This window comes from Scaptodrosophila lebanonensis, unplaced genomic scaffold (assembly GCF_003285725.1).
Source record: "Scaptodrosophila lebanonensis strain 11010-0011.00,11010-0021.00 unplaced genomic scaffold, SlebRS2 tig00000053-arrow-pilon, whole genome shotgun sequence".
Classification (NCBI taxonomy): domain Eukaryota; kingdom Metazoa; phylum Arthropoda; class Insecta; order Diptera; family Drosophilidae; genus Scaptodrosophila; species Scaptodrosophila lebanonensis.
Genome location: NW_022060548.1, coordinates 11529352 through 11550455, shown reverse-complemented (window position 1 = coordinate 11550455; position 21104 = coordinate 11529352). Strand labels below are relative to the sequence as shown.

General features: G+C 37.8%; 6 protein-coding genes across 15 annotated transcripts in view; 3 read left to right on the top strand and 3 right to left on the bottom strand.

Annotated features, from left to right (window-relative positions):
- Positions 1-131: 131 nt before the first annotated feature.
- On the bottom strand, positions 132-3843 carry LOC115624283 (ribosomal protein S6 kinase delta-1). The gene is made up of 5 exons (XM_030518906.1): positions 3788-3843; positions 3262-3655; positions 1680-3187; positions 835-1054; positions 132-774 (listed from the first exon to the last, which is right to left on the bottom strand). The coding sequence occupies exons 2-5, from the start codon at positions 3355-3357 to the stop codon at positions 559-561; spliced, it is 2040 nt and encodes a 679-aa protein (XP_030374766.1). The 5' UTR covers positions 3358-3655; positions 3788-3843; the 3' UTR covers positions 132-558.
- A 101-nt stretch (positions 3844-3944) lies between these two features.
- On the top strand, positions 3945-11492 carry LOC115624286 (14-3-3 protein epsilon). 4 transcript variants are annotated; one of them, XR_003995447.1, is made up of 5 exons: positions 3945-4089; positions 9301-9770; positions 9856-10036; positions 10266-10371; positions 10435-11492. XR_003995447.1 is itself a non-coding variant. In XM_030518909.1 (4 exons), the coding sequence occupies exons 1-4, from the start codon at positions 4026-4028 to the stop codon at positions 10319-10321; spliced, it is 771 nt and encodes a 256-aa protein (XP_030374769.1). In that variant the 5' UTR covers positions 3945-4025; the 3' UTR covers positions 10322-10394. The 4 variants fall into 4 exon arrangements, 2 of the variants coding, with proteins under 2 accessions (XP_030374769.1, XP_030374768.1); XR_003995446.1 differs by having other exon boundaries at positions 10251-10371; XM_030518909.1 differs by lacking the exon at positions 10435-11492 and having other exon boundaries at positions 10266-10394.
- A 2697-nt stretch (positions 11493-14189) lies between these two features.
- On the top strand, positions 14190-15346 carry LOC115623600 (vasotab). The gene is made up of 3 exons (XM_030518013.1): positions 14190-14290; positions 14950-15144; positions 15200-15346. The coding sequence occupies exons 1-3, from the start codon at positions 14263-14265 to the stop codon at positions 15256-15258; spliced, it is 282 nt and encodes a 93-aa protein (XP_030373873.1). The 5' UTR covers positions 14190-14262; the 3' UTR covers positions 15259-15346.
- On the bottom strand, positions 15343-16468 carry LOC115623599 (iron-sulfur cluster assembly scaffold protein IscU). The gene is made up of 3 exons (XM_030518012.1): positions 16306-16468; positions 15588-16118; positions 15343-15524 (listed from the first exon to the last, which is right to left on the bottom strand). Exons 1-2 carry the CDS (start codon positions 16387-16389, stop codon positions 15741-15743), a joined length of 462 nt encoding a protein of 153 aa, XP_030373872.1. The 5' UTR covers positions 16390-16468; the 3' UTR covers positions 15343-15524; positions 15588-15740.
- A 43-nt stretch (positions 16469-16511) lies between these two features.
- LOC115623598 (armadillo-like helical domain-containing protein 3) lies at positions 16512-19265 on the top strand. Its single transcript, XM_030518011.1, has 5 exons — positions 16512-17001; positions 17111-17564; positions 17625-18002; positions 18071-18651; positions 18718-19265. Exons 1-5 carry the CDS (start codon positions 16749-16751, stop codon positions 19104-19106), a joined length of 2055 nt encoding a protein of 684 aa, XP_030373871.1. The 5' UTR covers positions 16512-16748; the 3' UTR covers positions 19107-19265.
- Positions 19266-19832: 567 nt separating this feature from the next.
- LOC115623597 (tight junction protein ZO-2) overlaps positions 19833-21104 on the bottom strand; it is a 39491-nt gene continuing 38219 nt past the window's right edge. For 6 of the 7 annotated variants that reach the window (XM_030517999.1, XM_030518001.1, XM_030518000.1 and 3 more), the window contains one exon: positions 19833-20264. In XM_030517999.1, coding sequence (XP_030373859.1) covers positions 20041-20264 — 224 coding nt within the window. In that variant the 3' untranslated portion in view covers positions 19833-20040. The remainder of the gene's footprint in view (positions 20265-21104) is intronic. The other variant, XM_030518006.1, reaches the window with a different exon arrangement.

The window sequence follows — 21104 nt, the reverse complement described above, 5'->3', positions numbered from 1 at the left end:
CGTAGAAAATTAAAAAAAAATCACAACATTTTTGATTGTGAGCTTTACACACTTTCTGTGCATTATCGGCTTAAAACAAGTTTCCGATTTTTTCTTTCCTAGCTTTAGTTTCTAAATGAAAAACTGTTGTGTAGTAGACAATAAAAACTTGAATGTTCATTATTTGTGCAAAATCAAATACTTTTGCTGAGCTTTAGCATTGTTTTGAATACTTTCTTATCTTCTTATTTATATAGTTTGGAATATGTATATATATAGTACATATAAATTGTATACAGAAATACTTTAGCAACTTTATGCCATTGTGTTTAAGTGTTGAGTCTTAAGAACCTCTTTAGAGTTGAATAGATTGTAAATACATATATGTATATTAGAAATATAAACTAAGAAAACAAATCATATTTTGTACCAAAAGTAGGAAGTATAAATTCAATTTGAATAATAATAATACACAATAACAAAAAGCAAACAATAACAACAAATTTAGGCAATTTTAGCCAAGTGAGATTTGTGACGTAACAAAATTGTGAAAGGTACGTAATACAACAGTCGGATTAACTAGAATCCTGAGCAGCCTCTTTGCTGCACATCCTGCCAGTTGATGCCATCGAAAAATTCATGAGATTGCAGCTGCTCATAGTCCAAACGTTGCTCTGGCGCCACTTGTAAGAGTTTGTCCAATAGATCCCGTGCACTGTCGGATATATCCACAGTATCGGGGTACTGTACGCAACCATAGAATCCCACCTGACCCGGGTGCGTGGTCTTGTAAGGCTAGAACCAAAAACAGCTCGTTTACGAAGGAGCTAAGAAAATTAAATCCAAATAACATACCAAACCGAGAAGTAGCTGATAGAGCACAACGCCATAGCTCCACCAGTCCGATTTGAAGCTTAATGGCCGTTCCGGTGCCACAAAATGACCGGCCACGGCGGTCAGACTTAGAGCTTTGTGAACGTAATTATCATCGGAGCTAAGGCCTTCGTTCTGATAGAAATAAGTGAGAAGTAATTGGCCCTTGGCGCCCAGTAAAATGTTGGCCATGTTTAGATCTCTGTAAGGAATAAGTTGAAAAGCTTTTAAATTAAAATAGCAAATAATTTTGGAAACCATCGAATACCATCCCAACTCTGTAGAAGTAAATGGGAAACCGTCCACAACTATTTAAAGGGTATTAGGGTTTAGAAGTTATGCAGAAAATCGAAGTTTTATTAGCATTTGTTCCTGTTAGTTGTTTTATGAAATGAATTTCGGATTAAATGTTAGGCAAGCACCGGTCTCTTAAATCGTACCTTCTAATCGAATGTTCATTAGCTTGTCATACTTTCAAACTTACACAGTATATTTATTTAAAGTGTAAAAAGCTATGATTTTTTTAAATCTTCAATTTAAATCAGGCACGTTTAGACTTCGTTATCAACTTTCGATCAAACGAACATTTTCATGTAAAAAATTTAACTCTAAGAATGTAAGTGGAATCCGAAATTTAAAGCTAATTCTATGATAAATTCGGAATATGTTTAATTTTTCGGCAAAACTGTAAGCCAGCAACTTAAGACAAACTACAATTTGGGCTTCGAAAGTGGTATGTATGTCGTCAAATGATTTCTTTGAAAAATAACTTGAACATTCACCTAATACTTAATAGAGTTCAGAAATCATTAAGCTAATACACTCACCTCAATATGATTCCTTTGCCATGTAGAGAGTGTATGGCCACCGCCAATTCGCAGGCCCATTGTCGCATCGACGCTTCCGGCAAACGCGTGCGACTCGTCTCCAGTTGCCGCTGCCTGGAGAGGCGACGTGGCGTGCCCGCCTGCACCGCTTGAAGCGTATGCGAAACAGACTTAAGCAATTGCTGTGAACTCCGCACCAAATCGTTGACATCGCTTACCGCAGTCAGCGGTTCATCTGACAGCTCATCACCAAGAGCTGGGAATAGTTCAGCATAGTCACTGCATTTGGTTGATGTTGGCGAATAGGTTTTTATGTAATCATATAGGCGTCCGCCTTCTGCCTGTTTCAGCAGGAGAAATATTTTCTGTTCCGATTGAAAGTAGGCTAGTAGCTCGACCATGTAGGGCACCTGTTGCGGCAGGAAAATGCTTTGTGTGGGCGAATTGCTGGCGGGCTTTTCAACGCCCTTCATTATCGCCGCCGGCTGGTGTGGCTGAGTAACGCACTGCACCTGCATAACGCGCTCGCCGAGTATTTGAAGCACCTTATATTTGGCCAGTTGATTCCATGCGCACTCCAGATAGGTCACATCGCCGCCACTATCAACCACATCGAGTGAGAGCTGGAACGGAAGCTTCTTGGTACCGGTAGCCACATTAGTTTCCGATAGAAAACGAGCTTGTATTTCGTCGGCACGCGCCAAATATTTGGCAATCTTAGCCTTGGCAATAAATTTGCGGTCATCATTGGCATCGTCCTTGGCGCCACTGAGCAATAGCTCCACTCCACGTTTGTAGCGATCATGGGCTACCTTATACTCCAAATTCACTTCAGCTTGGACAGCATGACTGAATTCCAAAGCCGCTTCATATATATAGTCGCTGTCATCGCTCTCGACTGAAGCCATCGGCGTGAGGAAACGTGTGTGGTCTCGTTTGTTATGAACACCTATTGGCACTTCATCGATTTCATCGTCATCTGCGGCCTCATTCTTATCATTGTTTATTTGTTCATCGCCATCGTCTACGCCGGTTTTATCGCAGCGTGGGTCAAGTGGGGTTATACCGCCAGCATCGTGATGATCGTAGGGCAGATCAAGTTTATCGCAGATCTCTGCTATCGCACCGCTCTCGCCAATACAGCTCTCAGTCTGTTCCATATCGCTGCTGCTGGACAACTTGAATGTGCGCTCAACGTATAATTTTCGCAAAGGCGATGTATTGGGTGAATGCGCATCATTAAAGAATTGGGTAAAGAAGTAGCATTTATATAGCGCCGGATGCTGAGCGGCGGCATCGAGCAGCTGCAGGATGTAATCCTTACGACGTTGTATAACATTTTCATCGAATCGCGCAAAATACGTGCTGTCTGTGGGCTCCGGCAACTTTCCAGGCAACTTAAGGCTTTTGTGTCGGCGGCTAAGCTCGCGATGCAAGCGTTTTATCTCATGAAACCGTTTCCATACCACCAGACAGGTTAATGCTTGTGGCACTGAGCGCGGGAAGACCTATAAATGTGAACAATTATTTTAATAAAGGAGAGGACATCATTAATTGCATATGTATAATGAATGGCACTTACAATCGATGTAATTTTGTAAATAGTGTATCCTCCCTTATGTTTCTGCGTATCTGTGACCGTAAAGCTGTGAATCCAACCTCCTAGGTTGAGGCTCATGATACCAACTTTAATATTAATTATTAAACTTTGAGTTTCTCCTATTTACTTAATTTTTGAAGAAACTGCGGCTTAAGCTTTTATTGCCAGCTGCTGAGCACTTTTCAGTGTTGCCAGATTTCTCTGCGTAATTTATGGAATCAAGTACTGACCACTTCATTATATACTGAGCTGCCAACCTATTTAATTCAGTAAAGAGCCATCTCTTTTGTACGACCGCACCTCTCATTCACAGAGAAAGAGAGCACTCAAAAAAAATTAGAAAAGGCGAATCGTTTGCGGCATTTAAAAGTCATTCCTGTGAATCATATAAAAACGTCAAGTATGCTAAAAATAAATTATTAGTTAAAATTCGTAAAATACTGATTAAACAAACAAGAAAGTTTGCACAATTACAATTTAACTTATTTATTTAAATTAATATTTCTACCGTTTCTCTTTACTGTACTCGTAGATTCGTGTGTAGCGTCCACGACGACATTGAAAACGAGCAATCGAACGAGCAAACGAGCGAGTGCGCTGAGCAAGAGCGCTGTCAGCCAAAAAGCAGTAGAGAAAAAGAAGGCGACGAAGACAGGCAGCAGCAAAATCGACGCCGCACGCACGTACCGGGAGCATTTAAATAATTTTTTCTGTGGATTAATTTAAACTAAAAAGGATTTAACACAATGACTGAACGCGAGAACAATGTCTACAAGGCAAAATTGGCCGAACAGGCTGAACGATACGATGGTGAGTATAGAAAAACTTCAACGAATAACTGGAAAAAAAAAATTGTCAGCGGAGCACCAGGGAGGGGTCCGCCGCCGTCAATCGCGCGTCGTCGCGTGGTTTGTGCTACGTAAAGTATTGCTTAAAATGTCTGCATCGTCCAAAAATTGCCAATTAAAAAATATTTCAAAACTATTGGCGGAGGAAAACGAAAAATTGGGGAATTTTCAATTTGCGCAAAACACATTTATGTTCGCGTGTGTGTTGCCTGTGTATGTGTGTAGGTGCCCAGCAGCGTCGGCGTCGCCGTCGATGAGTAGTGTTTTCTGCGAAAAGACGAAACCAAGAGGCAACAGCGACAAAAGAAACGACGGGAAGGAAAATGAAAAAGAAAGAAAAAATGTAAAACCTGATTTTTACCGGCAAAAATTCGCGTGGCTTTTGCAATAACTAAAAAGAGACAGATACTCGACTTCAAATTGCGTATTAAAATTTTACAAGAACAGTTATTGTTTTTTGCAAGAGAAATTTTCAAAATGAAATTTTGTGTATTTAGTGTTTCTAGTCGATAGAAGAGCGCACGCGAGGGCTGCGCGCGGTTAAACTGTCATCATCGGTCGTTGCTAAGGGGTGTTTGTAGTAGTTGTTGTTGCCAAGGCGTATTTTCTAGAAGGAAAATATGAGAAGCGGGTAGTGCACGTAGCATAATTTTGCTTTATATTTAAATATTTAATGGTGGCACGCGCCCCACATTCCTACTTCCATAGAATTGAACCTTCCTGCTGCTCAAACATCATAATTTGTTGAAAATGTGGTTCTGTTTCGAAGAGGTAGGGAAAGGGACGGGCGTCATCATTTAGTCGTAAGTGCGAAAAATCGATGAATGAATCGATTGTGGGACTGCGACGCAGAGTTGTCGTTCAGAAATATCTTTACAGCGTACTCTACTACTTTGTCGTTGTTACTTTATGCTAATGAGTTAAATTTTTAGTAAATTATTTTTGACGTTTCGGATGTTTGTGCGCGCAGTGCTAGCACTTCAACACAATTGCTACTTACATTAGTTTTTGTGCTGCTTGCTACATTGTCAGTGGCGGCAACTCTGTTATGAAGAAGAAAAAAAATTTTTTTTTTTTGCATTACTCATACTTATGCGCATGTGTGAGTGAGCCGTTCCGCTTTTAATTGCTCACACCAAACTAAACCAAATTGTCGGCGCTTTTGTTGAGACTGCCTATTTAATTAAGAAATACTCCAATTAAATTAAACACTTGTGCTAGGAAAAATGCAAAGTACATTAGCAGCATATTTTAACGCTTTGCGAAAAAACGCGCGCATTCGTTGCGTTGGCCATATGCGTTAAAACGAGATAACTAGTATGCTATTTCTACGTAAGAGACAGCGTCCAAGAAACACAGTAGCAAGCAAAAGTTTACAAATAGCAATGGTATTTACTACAATTTGTAATATATTTTATAGAACAGCTGTTAACTTATGTAGCGTACGAATTTTGTACTAATCAAAGAATTAACATTTGTAACAAAGAAAATCAGAGAACTGACTAAATATTATTATGATCTTCATTTTCGCAGTAAAGAATTACGCCCTCCCTATTAGCTTGAATCTATTTAAGAACCATTTTTTACATATTTACGTTTTACCTTTACCGCTTTCATCCAACATTTTATGTTGTTTTTCTACTATTTGGAATGGTTTCGTTAATAGATTTGGTATGGATTAATATTTATCTATTACAAACCTAATTCACTAGCAGGAATACCACTTGCGTTATTCGGCCAACATACAACGTAATACTGATAATTGCTTTGTAAATTGACCAACATTAAGAACGGCAAACATTTATAAATGGTACACGGCATGTACTTGATATTACTGCTGCTGCTGTTTCTTAAAGAAGTCAATCAACTATTTGCAGCTACTACACACACATACGCAAACTCAGACAGACACACAGACGAATTGAAACAAATTTTGTGTCTGTATCACATGTTTTTCCTCTTATTTTCGCCTGCGTGCGCTGCGAGTCATTTGTTTATATGTATGTGTCTGTGAACACTTGTCGTTGGCCTTGTCGCTCTTATGTGTTAGTTGCGCCAAACTGGAGTCCCAATCCTCCCCCCTTACTCTGTCATACAAGCACACAATCATACAAACTAGCGGCAGCCGGCAACGTACAAAAAGTATGTATGTGTGCCCGGCTGATGTCTGCTGCTGCTGCCGCTGCCTGTCTTTGCTCCCTCCCGCCTGGTCGGCGCTCCAATAACGTTAACTCGTCGACCCCCCTTTTATACACATTAACGTCAGCACCAGAAGCTACACAACAACAACAACAACGATCATAGGGAGAATGTTTCGCCAGCCTTAAGTGTGCTTTCAGGTGCTGCTCGTCGTTCTAGATGCTTTTTTCGAGGTCGCGCACTGCTTTTTAGTTGACGTTCACGTCAATGTCGTCAATTCGCGAAAAAAAAAATATATGTATGAATGTAGCTGGAGCGCCTAGAAAATGGCATAATTTGTGGGTGGTTTGGGGGGAGAGAGGTAGGCATGCATTGTACTTGCGCACCATGTTGTAGAGTATTACAAGCTGGCTCCTGTTTTTTCACAAATCGCTCATTTTGTTGGCTTAGTTTTTTTCCTTTGTCTAATTGCACTTTTTATGTTTTATGTCAGTAACGGTATGTGCGCATGTTTTTTTTATGTCTTATATCATACACATACGTACATATTTTGACAGACACGCCCCCAGACTTTTACTATGCTCCCATTTATATACTTTTCACTGAAAACTGTAAGGGTACGTTTGTTCTTTTGGGGAACTTATAACACCCATAAGAAACCAACGTAGACTACATTTTATAGGTCCATAAATAGTGTACGTATGTTGTAAGTATCTACTCTTACTCTTTTGTATGGAAAACCATTTTCTTTGTACGAATTTGGAATCATATAGTATAATATTGGATCGCTCCGGTGTTGGAAATAGTGGCCTTGAATAACCAAATGCGAAAAAAGATAAAATGATTTCTAATAATAGATCAGATCTTTCTATATATGTTCATAGAACGGACAGAGCTTTAGGGTTTATATTTAGTAAGCGTTGGAGGGTATATAGCTTCCGCGTAGAGGAAGGAAATTTCCTAACTCGTTTCTGTTGCCTATGTTTTTTTCTTGTCATAAGCGCCAACTTTAATTTTGCCTTGCCTTTTCAATTTTTGTTGTTGTATTTCGCGTGCCGCGCTCCCCATGTGGTTGTGCGTAAGTGGGTGGTTTGGTGGTAAAGTGGGACTGTGCTGGGGCTTTGTGGCACATTTGCGGTTGTCTTAAAAATGAGTGAATAAGTGAGGCGCAATGGGTGGGTTGAAGGCGGTGAGCTATTCTCTTTTTTCGGCGCTTTTGATTCGTCATGTCGTGAGAATTTGTAAGATTTTCGTGCATATAATATGCATGTATATTTATTGATTTTCTTATTAATGTACATTCATATGTATATATTTGTGGTGTATCTCTTTTAAAACATGTGTTCTATTGCAGGCGGGGGTTTTAAATACTTAATTAGCTGTTTATTATACGAGTGCTCATTATTAGTTGCAGCATGTTTGCTCATTCTAGCAAAGCCACCAGAACAACAAAATACAGTTGCAATTGACATTGTACAGCGAATTGAAGTTCAAAGCAACTTACATATTTACGTACGTATGTATGTATGTATCTATTCATCCCATGATTCATTCATACACACAATAAATTTAAATACATTTTTGTTGTTTCTTCACAACTACGTGCTATGCTCATATACATATATATGTATATATATCTATACATACGTATGTTTGCGTGAGTGAGTGGGCGCCTAGCTACGTAAGCGGGTATCTGTGTAAATACAAAGCCAGGAAGCTTTGCTTGCTATTAAAGAGTTGTTTTCTTGTTATCAAAATGCACTCAAAACAAAAACAGAACCTTAAGATGCGTTAATGACGCGGCCGTGATCGCATTCTTGTGTTGTAGACTCCGTAGATCCAGCCTTGCCATGTGATTCATGACGCATACTTGTATATATATTGAAAAAAGTTTTGTAAAAATGGGAAGGGTTAAGATCAGCCTGGTTTAACAAATCGATATTCTTATATCCTCCAGTTTCAACAATACGTACTGTTATTTAAATAGTACACAATTAAATATTTAAAATTAAAAAAATAATTAGTTTGCCCACCTAAAATCCTAGATTCAGTTTTTGCACATAGTGCGTGGCATTAATTAACAACATTTATCTTAGTTCTTTTTATCCAAGATATTTCACACACATTTGATTCTTAATACTCTCTAGAAAATTACTCTTGCCGTATTTTTTTTTTTGTTATCCAATATATTCCAATGGAAATGTTTCAGACTACATAGCCAGCTTAATATTAATAGCGATGTGATGGTTAATAGAAATCAATCCTATATTCGTCATAATGGAAAGATTAGTCCAAATAGCGTCACATGGTTTTTGGGAACTCTCACCACACATACCACAGAGTAATCATCAAAACTTCCTTAGTTGAAAAATACTTTTTGTTCTTTCCAAGTCATGCTTCATATTAATTGTGATGTAAAGTGTGCTCAAATCGATAATCTATTATACAGTCTCAGAAGAATAATCAGACTAAGATGTGCACCTATTTGTTTTTCAACATTTCTTAATCATGAACCAATTGAAATTATGTATGCTCGACCATGTATGTATATTTACTTCTATGGGATTGGTAAATTATACTTTATCTGATTACAAGGTATTGCACAGTCGCATTATAGCAGTGCATGACATGCTTTGACAATGACGCTTGATTTGCAACAAAATAGTAAGACACTATATATGTTCGTTTAATCAGACTTCGCGACTGTTATCTATATTTGTGTAGTAGTTGTAGTTGTTGATTGTGTGATGTAGAATTTGCAGCAGTGATGATGACAAGAACAACAACATCATAATCATGACTAAACGAAGCCAAAAATGCGCCTAGACTCACTTCCTAAAAACCACAGCGATATGCATAAATATAAAGACTTATATCATTATTGATTAGGTGGAAAAAGCAAAACAAATAGACATAAATCATGGTTATCAAAATAGGGGCGAACCGAACGTGTTATGTCATATTCCATACACACAAACTAATGAACTCTATGAATTTCTGTGTCTCTCCTCTCTCCCATACAATAAATATATAGAAATGGTTGAGGCCATGAAGAAGGTCGCCTCCATGGACGTTGAGCTGACCGTTGAGGAGCGTAATTTGCTCTCGGTTGCCTATAAGAATGTCATTGGTGCACGACGTGCGTCATGGCGTATTATCACCTCGATTGAACAGAAAGAGGAGAACAAAGGCGCCGAAGAGAAACTGGAGATGATCAAAACCTATCGCGGTCAAGTTGAGAAGGAGCTGCGCGACATTTGCTCGGATATATTGAATGTGCTAGAGAAACATCTCATTCCATGCGCCACCTCTGGCGAAAGCAAAGTATTCTACTATAAGATGAAGGGTGATTATCATCGTTATTTGGCTGAATTTGCCACCGGTTCGGATCGCAAGGACGCCGCAGAGAATTCATTGATTGCCTATAAGGCAGCAAGTGATATTGCCATGAACGATCTGCCACCAACACACCCAATTCGTTTGGGTTTGGCATTGAATTTCTCGGTACGTATTGACGGAACGTCTTTAGCAGACGATTTATGTGATAGTTAATATCTTATCTTACGCGTTGTACTTTTTTCTGATATAGGTATTCTACTATGAGATACTCAATTCGCCGGATCGCGCTTGCCGCTTGGCGAAAGCCGCATTCGATGATGCCATTGCTGAGTTGGATACGCTGAGCGAAGAGAGCTACAAAGACTCGACACTTATTATGCAGCTGCTGCGAGACAACCTCACATTATGGACGTCCGATATGCAGGCAGATGGTAAGTTAAAAGTTCCAACCAATGCTTCACATTCTTGAGATTCTCTCATACATATATATTCTGCACTGAAGACGTTCCCAAAAAGACTTTCGACTGATGATTTAATTTCATATTATAAATGAGAATTTTGTTGTCGTTGAGGAAGCGTTTTCAGTGTTTTCCACCACATCGAAAACCAAAAAATACAAAATCCAAATCAATTTTACTAATCTAGTGGAACCCCAACCAGGTGATGGCGAGCAGAAAGAGCAAATTCAGGATGTTGAGGATCAGGATGTGTCGTAATTTAAGTAAACCCCCGCCCTTCCATTTAAACACATTATATACCTTCTAAAGTAAATATAATACATATAATATATATGCATACAACAACCACAACTAAAACAACAACCGGGTAGAGTAACAACAACCACTCACACAGAATTCAACCCAACCACACCATACCAGAGACAGACCCCGCATCCATACCCCCAAACCAAAATCAAACGCATTGCGACAGTATTGGGCAACGGCATTGCAACAGAAGCAGCAGCGACAACAACAACAATCAGAGAACAGCAATCAAGAAAGAATAAGTAACGGCACAAAACAACATCAAATAGCAACAACTGCATGTGGGCGTAGCTGCGACGCCTGAGAGAAAGATTTGGGAGAGAGTTGTGTTGTGTTTTATCTCTCTCTTCATCGAGCGAATTTGGCCGGCGGCCCTTCTCTGTGTAACCAACAACATCCATAAGAACATTTACAATACCAGCAGCAGCAAATTCTACTACATTTGAAATTTTTGCATTCGAGAAAAAGCATTATATATTATGTATAAATAAATATTATATTTAATTACGAGAAGCAAAAACACAAATAAAAATTCATTTAAACAAACAAAATTAATGAAAACAACAACAAAAACAACAAAATGGCGCCTCTTCTATTCATCAAGAGAGTTGGCAAGAATAAAAATTACAATTAATTTTAGACGTACGTACAGCAGCATGAAATTCACCATACAACACACACACATACACAGTAATAATACAACTTTAATTTTAAGCAGAAATTCAAATAAAAGTAACGTTTATAAACAAATTCAATATATATTGATTATAAACAGAAAAAGAAAAAATGGAAGAACAATTAATAAACGCAACTGCAACTTAAAAAGAATGAAGAAAGAAGTGTAAGCAAAAAAGAAATAACTCGAAAACCGCAAATAATTTAAATTTAAAAATAAAATAAAACCGAAATGTGAGAAAACGAAATGAGCAAAAAATAAAAAGTGAAGCTAAACTAAAGAGAATGTTAAAGCAAATAAAAGCAAAATAAATGGCATAGCGCAGGCGAGGGAAACGAATTCTTAAGCTTAAATTGTAAGTGTATTGTTTCACACACTCACAGACATCCGTACACATACACAAGCACAATTACACTGCAATTAAAACAAAAGCAGCAGCAGCAATCATTCTTCATCGTCTCGTCAATTGCTGTTCAATTTTTAGTTGTCTGTTTTCTTGTTTAATGATTTTATTTCATGTTTTCTCAAAAAATCTCCATACATTGTTTGCATGTCAACACAAGAATCACATTATATATAAACCTATATATTTAAAATGAGCATTAATGAAGAAAATAAAAGAAAGTATTTGTAGTTGCTAAACAAACAAACAAAACAAAAAAAAAAATGGTACATACATATATATTGTATACACCTTTAGTATATACATATATATATATATACTTGTATATTTTCTATGCCTACCATACCACTTATGTAATTTGTAGAAATTTCGAATTTTTTCAACGACCCAAACGCAATAACAACAAGAACAAGAGGAAGAAGCGATAAAACGAAAACAAAAGTTTGCATTTAAAGATCAAGAAGCCCAACAAGAAAAACAACTAAAACAGCCAAAACAACTAATCGAAGAAGCCGTTAAAAATATCATTTATTTAGCGAAAGAAAATCTAAACATTGAAAATTATTGTAGCGTGTTTGGCAAGAAACAAATGAAATGGCAAGTAAAGGAAACCAAAAGCAATTTAACTTTCTCACCACACTTTTCCCCTCTCCACTGAACCCCAACCTTGCCCTTTCCTCCCATCCCCCGTTCCTACCACACATTCCGTGTGGTGTGATGATAAATGAGGCGCAAAATGGTTGGCAAAAATATCATGAATTATAGCCTCGAAAAAGTCGTGCAGAAAGTTAATTAGGCATAAACCAGAACCACAGCAACAATAAGAACATTCTTGAATGAAAACAACAACAGCTAAACTGACATTCGTATTCATTTCAAATAAAAATCATTAAAAGAAAAATCACGCTGTATTTTTTATTGACTTGGAAATGTTGGATTCGGAAAAATAACTAATTTTTACCAATTTTCAGCGGGAAAATCCTTTGTGGGCTTATATCAAACAATGGTCGCAACTGTTGGTAATATTTAGTTGGCTTTGGAGACGATTCTAATATACATATGTATTTAGTTGGTGTTACTGGCTAGATGTTTTTGGTAATCATTCAATTTGACGAGCACTATTCTGCGGTCTATGATCAACTATACTCCGGATTTGGTAAAGGTATTGTTTTTACTTTTTATCTGATTTATTTCACATGAAAACTAACACGCCGGTTGTCGAGTATATTTTAAGACAAAAAGGTCACAGTAATTCTCTCGGATATAAAATATAGTAGACCTGCATAAAAGCAATTGTGTTTTTTACAGGTAAAACGAATCACATGGTGGTGTTACTTTTTGGGAAATACACACATCAAATAATACGTGCTATGATTTTCAAAACAAAATCGTTCGTCGTTTGTGCTGAAATTAGATATTTTTTAGAGGCAGCGTTTTTCGAAATTCAGACATTTCAAGAAGTTACTGTTGACGTGGCAGCGCGCTGTTAGCTACAGCTGAAGCTAACGGATGTAAGCGACCGCTGTTAGCTAACAGAGGGCTGCCCGCGTTAGCAAGTATAAGCTATGTTAGCTAGTATAAGCTAATTAAATTGAAGTGTACAATTAGTATGCATATAAGATGATGTGAAGTATGGCAGCCATTTTAGAAATTCCCACAACATTTACAGTAACAAAACATAATCCTCGTTTTAAGTATAAGGACTTGAAGAAATGTTTTGTACAACTTATTTTGATTGCAATAAACTATGTTCTTCCTGTAATGGAATAATAAAAGAGTATAAGGACTAGAACGAGCCTTATCCACTAGCAATTGGTAATACAAGCTTTTTCTGATAATACTACATACATACTTTCAAAAGCTTTATATACCTTTATAATGGGTTATTTTACTATCTTTAATATCACATCGTTGATTAAAAGTAATTTTAATCAAACCACTCCCACTTGATTTTCAACGACATTTTGTTGACCACTATTAATTAAAACGATAACTACGAGTGTTTTTTTAACTGAATCCGACCAACATCTCTTTCATTTCTAATTAGAGCTTTACCATAGATTTCATCCAGTCTTCTAGAGTTAGGGAATTCCAATTTTCTGAATTTTGAATTGTAATCCAACTAGGGAATACATACGCTGTTGATAATTTCGGAGTTTCTAATGTGTTCAGACCCATCTACGACATCAATATCATTCGCTTGAAGCCAATATTTTTTTGCTGCAGTATTTATTTACAACTCTCTCTCAAGTTCAGTTTCATTTAGATAGGTTATTTCTGAAGAAAGATGTAAATTTTTTTATATAATGTTATTGTAGTTGGGTAGAGGATTTTTAAGAGTCGGCACTACATTCCATTCATGTTCCTCATTCACCTTGAGAGAGCTCTTACTACGGTTAGTAAATAAATTGCAATTAGAACTCATGATCGTTAGACAAATTGTATCATGGGGGAGGGCCGCCTTCATATATTAAATTATCAGCCTCCATAAAGAGGTGAATAGCTGAGATCCAATTGGGGCAGTCAATTTTGCCTTTGAACGGCTGAGCATCGTCGCCTTCTCTACTTAATTCCATACAATTTATCAATTTGAATGTTGATGTGGGAAGTATATACAAATATATGTATGTATGTATGGTTGGTTGGCTGTGTTGCTTTCCAGCTATTATTTGCGAGCTGTGATGCGAGTCCGAGCTTAACATATATATAAATCTATGTATATAAAGGTGACACATTTCACAATCTAGAAGTCAGTTCATTTCTAAAGCTCCACAAAGCCGGTTTTGACGAATTTTGTTATTGTAATCATTCAAAATGCGATTCTTTGTGTTGGCTCTTTTGGGTAAATAATCGCCAATTATGTTGTAAAATATATACATATACTATATATATCTATATAAAATGTTCAAGTACACAGTGCATGTTGGTAACTAAATGAGTGTACATCGGTAGAACTCTTCGCTTATATGTATACATATGATAACAAAGGGACAAACAAAGGGAAATAAACCAATACTGTAGTAAATACTGGAAGCGGTCGTCGACGCATACTCCGAGTTAACACTTGAGAGTCTTCTTGGGCACGATTTGTCCGCTCAATCGGTCAAAGACTCCTTTGAGTTTGTGCTGTGCTTTGGAATCCCTATGTCCCGCGAGTTGAAGAAATGGTTTACAATTTTAGAACAGCTGCCCCTTTCGGATCACTATCCGGTTCAAACGAAAATGTTATCTAGCTGGAAGGCATCCTGTTTTAAGTTTCTCCTTAGCTATTTTTTTCATTTACAGCTGTTTCCAGTTGAAATGCATTTCATTGTGTTTCCTCTGTATGTATTCAAACCAATATAAGCTTATTAAAAATAAATACAAGTAAATAAGCTTCATGGACCCTTGTTAAGCTGAGAAAACAAAGTAATTCTTCACATACTTATTGTGTGGCTTAATAGCGCGAGCTATTCGGAAAATCAATTATTTATTTGCAACTTTGCTTCATTTTTCATGCAGCCGTCTGCTTAGTAGCGTTGGCTACCGCAGGCCCCGCCAAGGACAATAAAAAGCAGGCGAATACTTGCGTCCGGGCATGTGAGGACGATTATAAGCCCGTTTGCGCAAAGGCTAAGAACAGTAGCAAGGAACGCCTTCTAACATTTGGAAGTCAATGCGTTCTGTCCAACTACAACTGCCAGCATGCCGATGATCGTAAGTAGCTTGTATAGGCGCTGGTGTTCCCAATATTAACATGATTCCGTTGCAGCGTTTGAGGTGAAAACTAATGGAGAGTGCGGCGGCGGCGTAAGCGTGCGCCTGTCCTAAGAATTGTGCCTCAAGTATTCGTATAACGTGGTGTGTATGTAATAATCAAACTGTAATGCTGCAATAAAAACACTGTTTTTGCTCTTAACGAAAAACAACTTTAATTTAATATGTTTATGTTAAGCTACATTGCCTAAAGCAGAAAATTTAATGCATCCTTAGCGTTTTATAATAGAATAATAGATTCTTCAACACACTTTATACAAACATCCATTCACAACCAAACAAAATCAGAGGCCTTCTTCTGTTTGGTTCGCGCACAATTTCTGCAAGAAAATGAATAAAATATAATTATGTGAAAAGATAATGTGTCTGGCTATTTTACTTACCATAGCGGAAACGTTCAGGCTACCTCTAAGTTCCGATTTTAAAAACTAATGAAAACATTCTAATCGTACATCTACTGTATAGTTTATCGTTTATAGTTGTATAGTTGTTGTAGTTCATAAAAGTATTTATGTATTTGCATAACTTGCTTGAAATCAATTAGACTCCCGCTTTTCTTTCTTAATTTTGTAGTCGGCTAGAGCGGCTTTAATGGCATCCTCAGCTAACATGGAGCAATGCAATTTGACGGGCGGCAAACGCAACTCCTTTGCAATATCTGTGTTCTTCAGTTTCCCGGCCTCATCAATAGACTTGCCTTTGACCCATTCAGTGGCCAGTGAGCTGCTAGCAATTGCCGAGCCGCAACCAAAGGTTTTGAACTTGGCATCAATGATTTTTCCATTTTCATCGACCTTGATTTGCAATTTCATCACATCGCCACAAGCTGGGGCACCAACCAGGCCAGTTCCGACGCTGGCATCCTTCTTATCTAGAGAGCCAACGTTCCGCGGATTCTCGTAGTGTTCAACGACCTGTCAAAACGAACATATCAACGTTATCGGTTGCGGGTATTTGTTATAGCATTAACGAAACCAACGTGCTGCTACAAACACATAACTACATACATACATATGTATGTATGTACATACATATATACTATAAGTGGCATTACGAAAGAAATCATGATCATCGACCCGGTCTGAATATTTATTAACTTACATTTTCATGATACAGCATGACAGGTACACTGTTCACGCGTTTTAGCTGGCTTTGCAGCAAGCGGGAAGTACGCACCAACGACATGTTTATTTTGTTAGAATTCCCGAGAACAGTATCGATCAAAAGTATCTTGTGAAATAGCTCGCACTCACAAATACTTCAATAATAACACACAAACGTAAGAGTCAACTGCGTATCAGTTTAAAGAGCTGATGTAGTGTTGGAAAGTACGCTGCTTGATGTGCGATTACACGTCCAGACCGCCAACGATTAACATTCCTAACTGCTGGGTCGGTACGTGTGGGCGGCCTTTCCACCCAATACGATTGTCAAATTGCAGGAAAAAGAAGTCGTTGTCAGCAATAAAGAGACGCCCACAAATTATTGAATCCTTTTCATTTGACGGCTAACGCAGCGCCGACCAGTAGCCAAGGTGGAAGAATATGACCTCACGTAAGCGCAGTGGCAGTTCGTCGAAGCGACCTAAGGGAAAAGTCGTCTACATTTATGAGCTATTTTTCCGAGGCGAGGATCCCACAGATGGATCGCCAGAGTTTTGGAATGAGTTCTTTCTCCTGCAGCCGAATGTGGAGTCGCTGGACAATGAAATCATGAAACTCAATAGCGAGCAACTGCAGTTGGTTAAAGGCAATTTAAATACCTTGTTTCAAAAATGCATCGAAATGTTAAACACTGGTAAGTCGACCTGTTACTGCCTTGCCCCGCATATATGTACATATTTATGTATGTATGTAGGTTTATGCAAATGTAAATATTTATTCACGCATTGTTCTCTTGCCCACAGAGGATCATCCAAAGCGTTTGTGTAACAGTTTGCAGACGTTGTGCTCGCTCTTCTATGCAATTTTTAAAAAGTCCAACACGGATGGCACTTTCAACATACTTAGCGACATCTTCGGCTACGAGAAAATGGATGAATGGCTGAAATTGCTGATGCAGTATTGCAATCGCATTTTACTGGGCGATGTCTCGGAAAATGCGCGTTTCATGTGCCTTAAACTGTTGCTTGTGCTTGTGACGGGCACAGACAATGTCAGCCAGAATGTGCTGCTCGAGTATTTGATGATGCACAGTCTGTTTGATGCCTTTGTACGGCTATTAAGTGATCCATCATTTCGGTCCCATGGCCACGATGTCGTTATATTGCTGACGATGTTAGTGAATTATCGCAAGCATGAAGCGACTAATCCCTATGTGGTACAACTATCCATTCTGGCCGATGAATTGGCATTGAATGGGTAAGTAACATCTATCTATCTAACGAATGCATTTATTAAAACTGTTCTATATATCCACAGCTACGGTCAAATGATATCGCAATCGCTGATCGACTTCTGCCGCCAGTACATGCAGAGTCTTAACAATGTGCAATCATCCTCTTGGTTCTCGTCCTTGTCGAACATTGTGGGAAACATGTTTGTCTCCGACGAGGGCTGCGAGCGAGTGCAGCAGATCAAGGCTAATAATGGTCTGCTGCTGGCGCTCTATGAAGCTGTGCATTTAAACCGCAACTTTATTACTACTCTGGCACACACTCAGGCTGAATCATCCAGCGCACCTCCATCGCCTAGTAACACATTAAGTCTGACCCAGCCTGTGCCTGATTTGGCCAATGCGCCGATTATAGATATGACTCAGTACCCGACAAATCTGCTGGTGGCTGTGTTTCAATACTGGTATGCCATAATTTAAATTCATATTAATGCGATAGTGGTTTTAATTTTTTGATTCTTCTTTGGCTTAGCTCGATTGTCATGCAGGATAACAAGAACGAGTCGAGCATAGCGAACTTAAAACTTTGTTTTCTCATACTAACATGCATATCGGAGGATCAGTACGCCAACTCCATGATGCACGATAGCAATCTTACCTTCAAGGTAATGCTGCACCGAGCCCAGATGCGGCATAGAAAGCTAAATGTGGATCGTGTCGGCAAATCACAGCCGTTAGCGGCAACGCTGCTGGATCTGCTCGTGGAGTTCATTGTATCGCATTTAATGAAGAAATTCCCTATGGAACTTTATCTGCTCTGTATTGGCGTCATACATCGTATCCTGTGCTATCAAAAACGCTGCCGCGTACGACTGAATTATCCTTGGAAGGAGCTTTGGTCGGCGCTCATCACACTTCTGCGATTTCTGGTCAATCAAGAGCAGACGCTAGTCAAGAAGAGCAATATATTCCATTTGGCCCTGCAGGTGGTGAACATTTTCAATCTTTTCATTACGTACGGCGACACATTCCTTGCCACAACAAATAGCTATGACGAACTATACTATGAGTTGAATCGTGAGGAGAAAGTCTTCACAGAGATTCATGCTATGGGTGAGTTGTTTGTAATTCAATTCAAATTTTATTCTTAATTTAATTCTTAAACGTTTTCCCCTATAGTATTGCGCTATACAACGATTCCGGAATGTGAGCACAAAGACGATGTTATAAAGCTGTTGAATGCTTTGGTAAACATATTAGCCATTGTCAAGCATTTTCAAAATAAAATCAAGGAATGGCTGGCGGAGCAAGGACTCTCTACGCCGACAGAGGAACAAATACTTGATGTTGTTCGAAAGAACTATGACCTGACACTTAAATTGCAAGACTCGCTGGATCAGTACGAACGATATGCTGAGGCGCCATATCACAGCAATTTCTTTAAGGCCATGGTGCGCGATGTTGTGGCTGATACCCGCAAACATATTTATGGCTATGTGAAGGAAGCGGTCTCAATACCTGAGCAGGAGGTCCTGCTGACGACCTCAACCGCCGCCTCGCCCACTTAGTTCCGCCAGACTGCCTGCTTAACGGTTACTTTTTGTATAATTCTATAAATATTCACTTTTAACACAATTGATAAAGTGTTTTATTTTTGTTGTACAATGTGTTTGCTTTGCAGTCGCAAATAGAATCCTTATTTTTGAAATAAATTATTTACAAATGTTTGTGAACGGTGCTACTTACTTATCTCGTTCACAAGTCCTCCACGAACAAAGAAAAGCTTTATAATTTGTCCATACAAAAGTATATTTATATAAAAATATATGTATATAATAATTTTCTTGGTTATACAAATGTTGGCCAAAGGAAATTCGACAAATAAAATGTATATATGTATGTATAAACCATATCGCAAGTTACTGAACATAATGATAATTTGTTGAATTTAGAAAACATAGTAATGTACATATCAATAAAAGTACCTAGATTAATATTAATAATGCATATTTGCTTTATACAGAATTCGCGTCTGTATCCAAGGGTTGGCTGCAAACCTCTACAGTGTTCGTATTATTAGATTATTGTTCCTACGCACGGCCCGTCGAAACAAAGATAGAAAAGAATTATAGTTTAATGATCAGCACGATTATTATACGTATGAGTCGATGCTGTCGATGTAATCTTTGAATTTATATCAACGTCGAGATCTTTAAGGCCATAAAAGCTAAACACCACAGGTTTGCACCCCCTGGTCGGTATTCGTTCAGTACAATTTAATCGCTTCAAGTCCCTTCCTATTAAACAAATATAAACAATTTATTAAAAAGCTGAATTTTGGCTTCTTAAATCTTTTCCGTTGGTAGTAGCTCTGAAGTTTTTGCTAACAAATACATATGAAATTATATACAATTCTGTTTATATCGATCAGCAATCGGCGATCGCCCTTTATAAATTACTATGTGTGTGTGAATAAATGAAACTACATATATGCGTGTATCTCTAGAAGTGATCCACCTTCACGGACACCGTGTGTGCTGCGGCATTGCTCGGCAGATCGATGTTGTCCCACTGAGTGTGCAGATTCTTCTCGCTGTCGGTCGCCTTTAGGGCCAGACCCAGGGAAGCGGTCCGTCCTGCACAATGCGGTATATTGAGGGTTACAGGCACCAAAAACTCTAGGCCCTGAGGACCGCACATAACGAGGGGTGACAGCATTGTCTCACCTAAATTAGTTAATAAAAAAAACAGCAAGAAAATATATATGTTAATACAATTTGCATTTGATTCGATGGGTTAACAAAATAGTATTATGTGTTGAGTTGTGAAGAGTAACAAGAAATTTTTGTAGTGGATCGGTGTAGATAGTATTAGTAATATTCGTATTTAGATCGAGACAACATAAAAGCAACAAAATCTGACATTTATTTGCAACAGAGCTAGTATCATCGTGTGCTTCGAACAGAAAACAAGCTATGTATATAAAAACTTTAAAAATTGATTTGAATTGATTTTTAGATTCTGAAAAGCTAGAAAATATGTTATTTTCTGAAACAATGATATTTCAACTAAATAAACGCTAATTTTAAAAAATGTATGTCCTAAATGATATTTTGTCCGTAGAATTCGCAACTTATTTTCATCTTTTTGAAATTTCAACCTATTATAATATTTTATTAAAATTATAACAGAATTTACATAGCCTATAAATTTATGGAATATTAATTTATTAGCGTTTAGGAAATGTGACCACTTTTAATGGCACAAGATCGTTATAACGATTTATAATAATATTAAAGTATAATATAATAATAAAGTATAATAGATTTGAATTCTTGAATAGGTGTTCTCCATTATTAGAATTATATCAGGAATCATTAATATTTAAGAAGTAAAAGCAATTTCAGCAAAAGAAGTGATTGCCTTAGCAAAAGATACATTTGTATCTTTTAAATACCATTGCATCCTACGGTTGAATTTGACTATAACATATTTTTACAAAATATGGTATCATTTTTCTATCCAGATATGTTTCAAGAAGTAAATTATGCCTCATTATTTGTCAA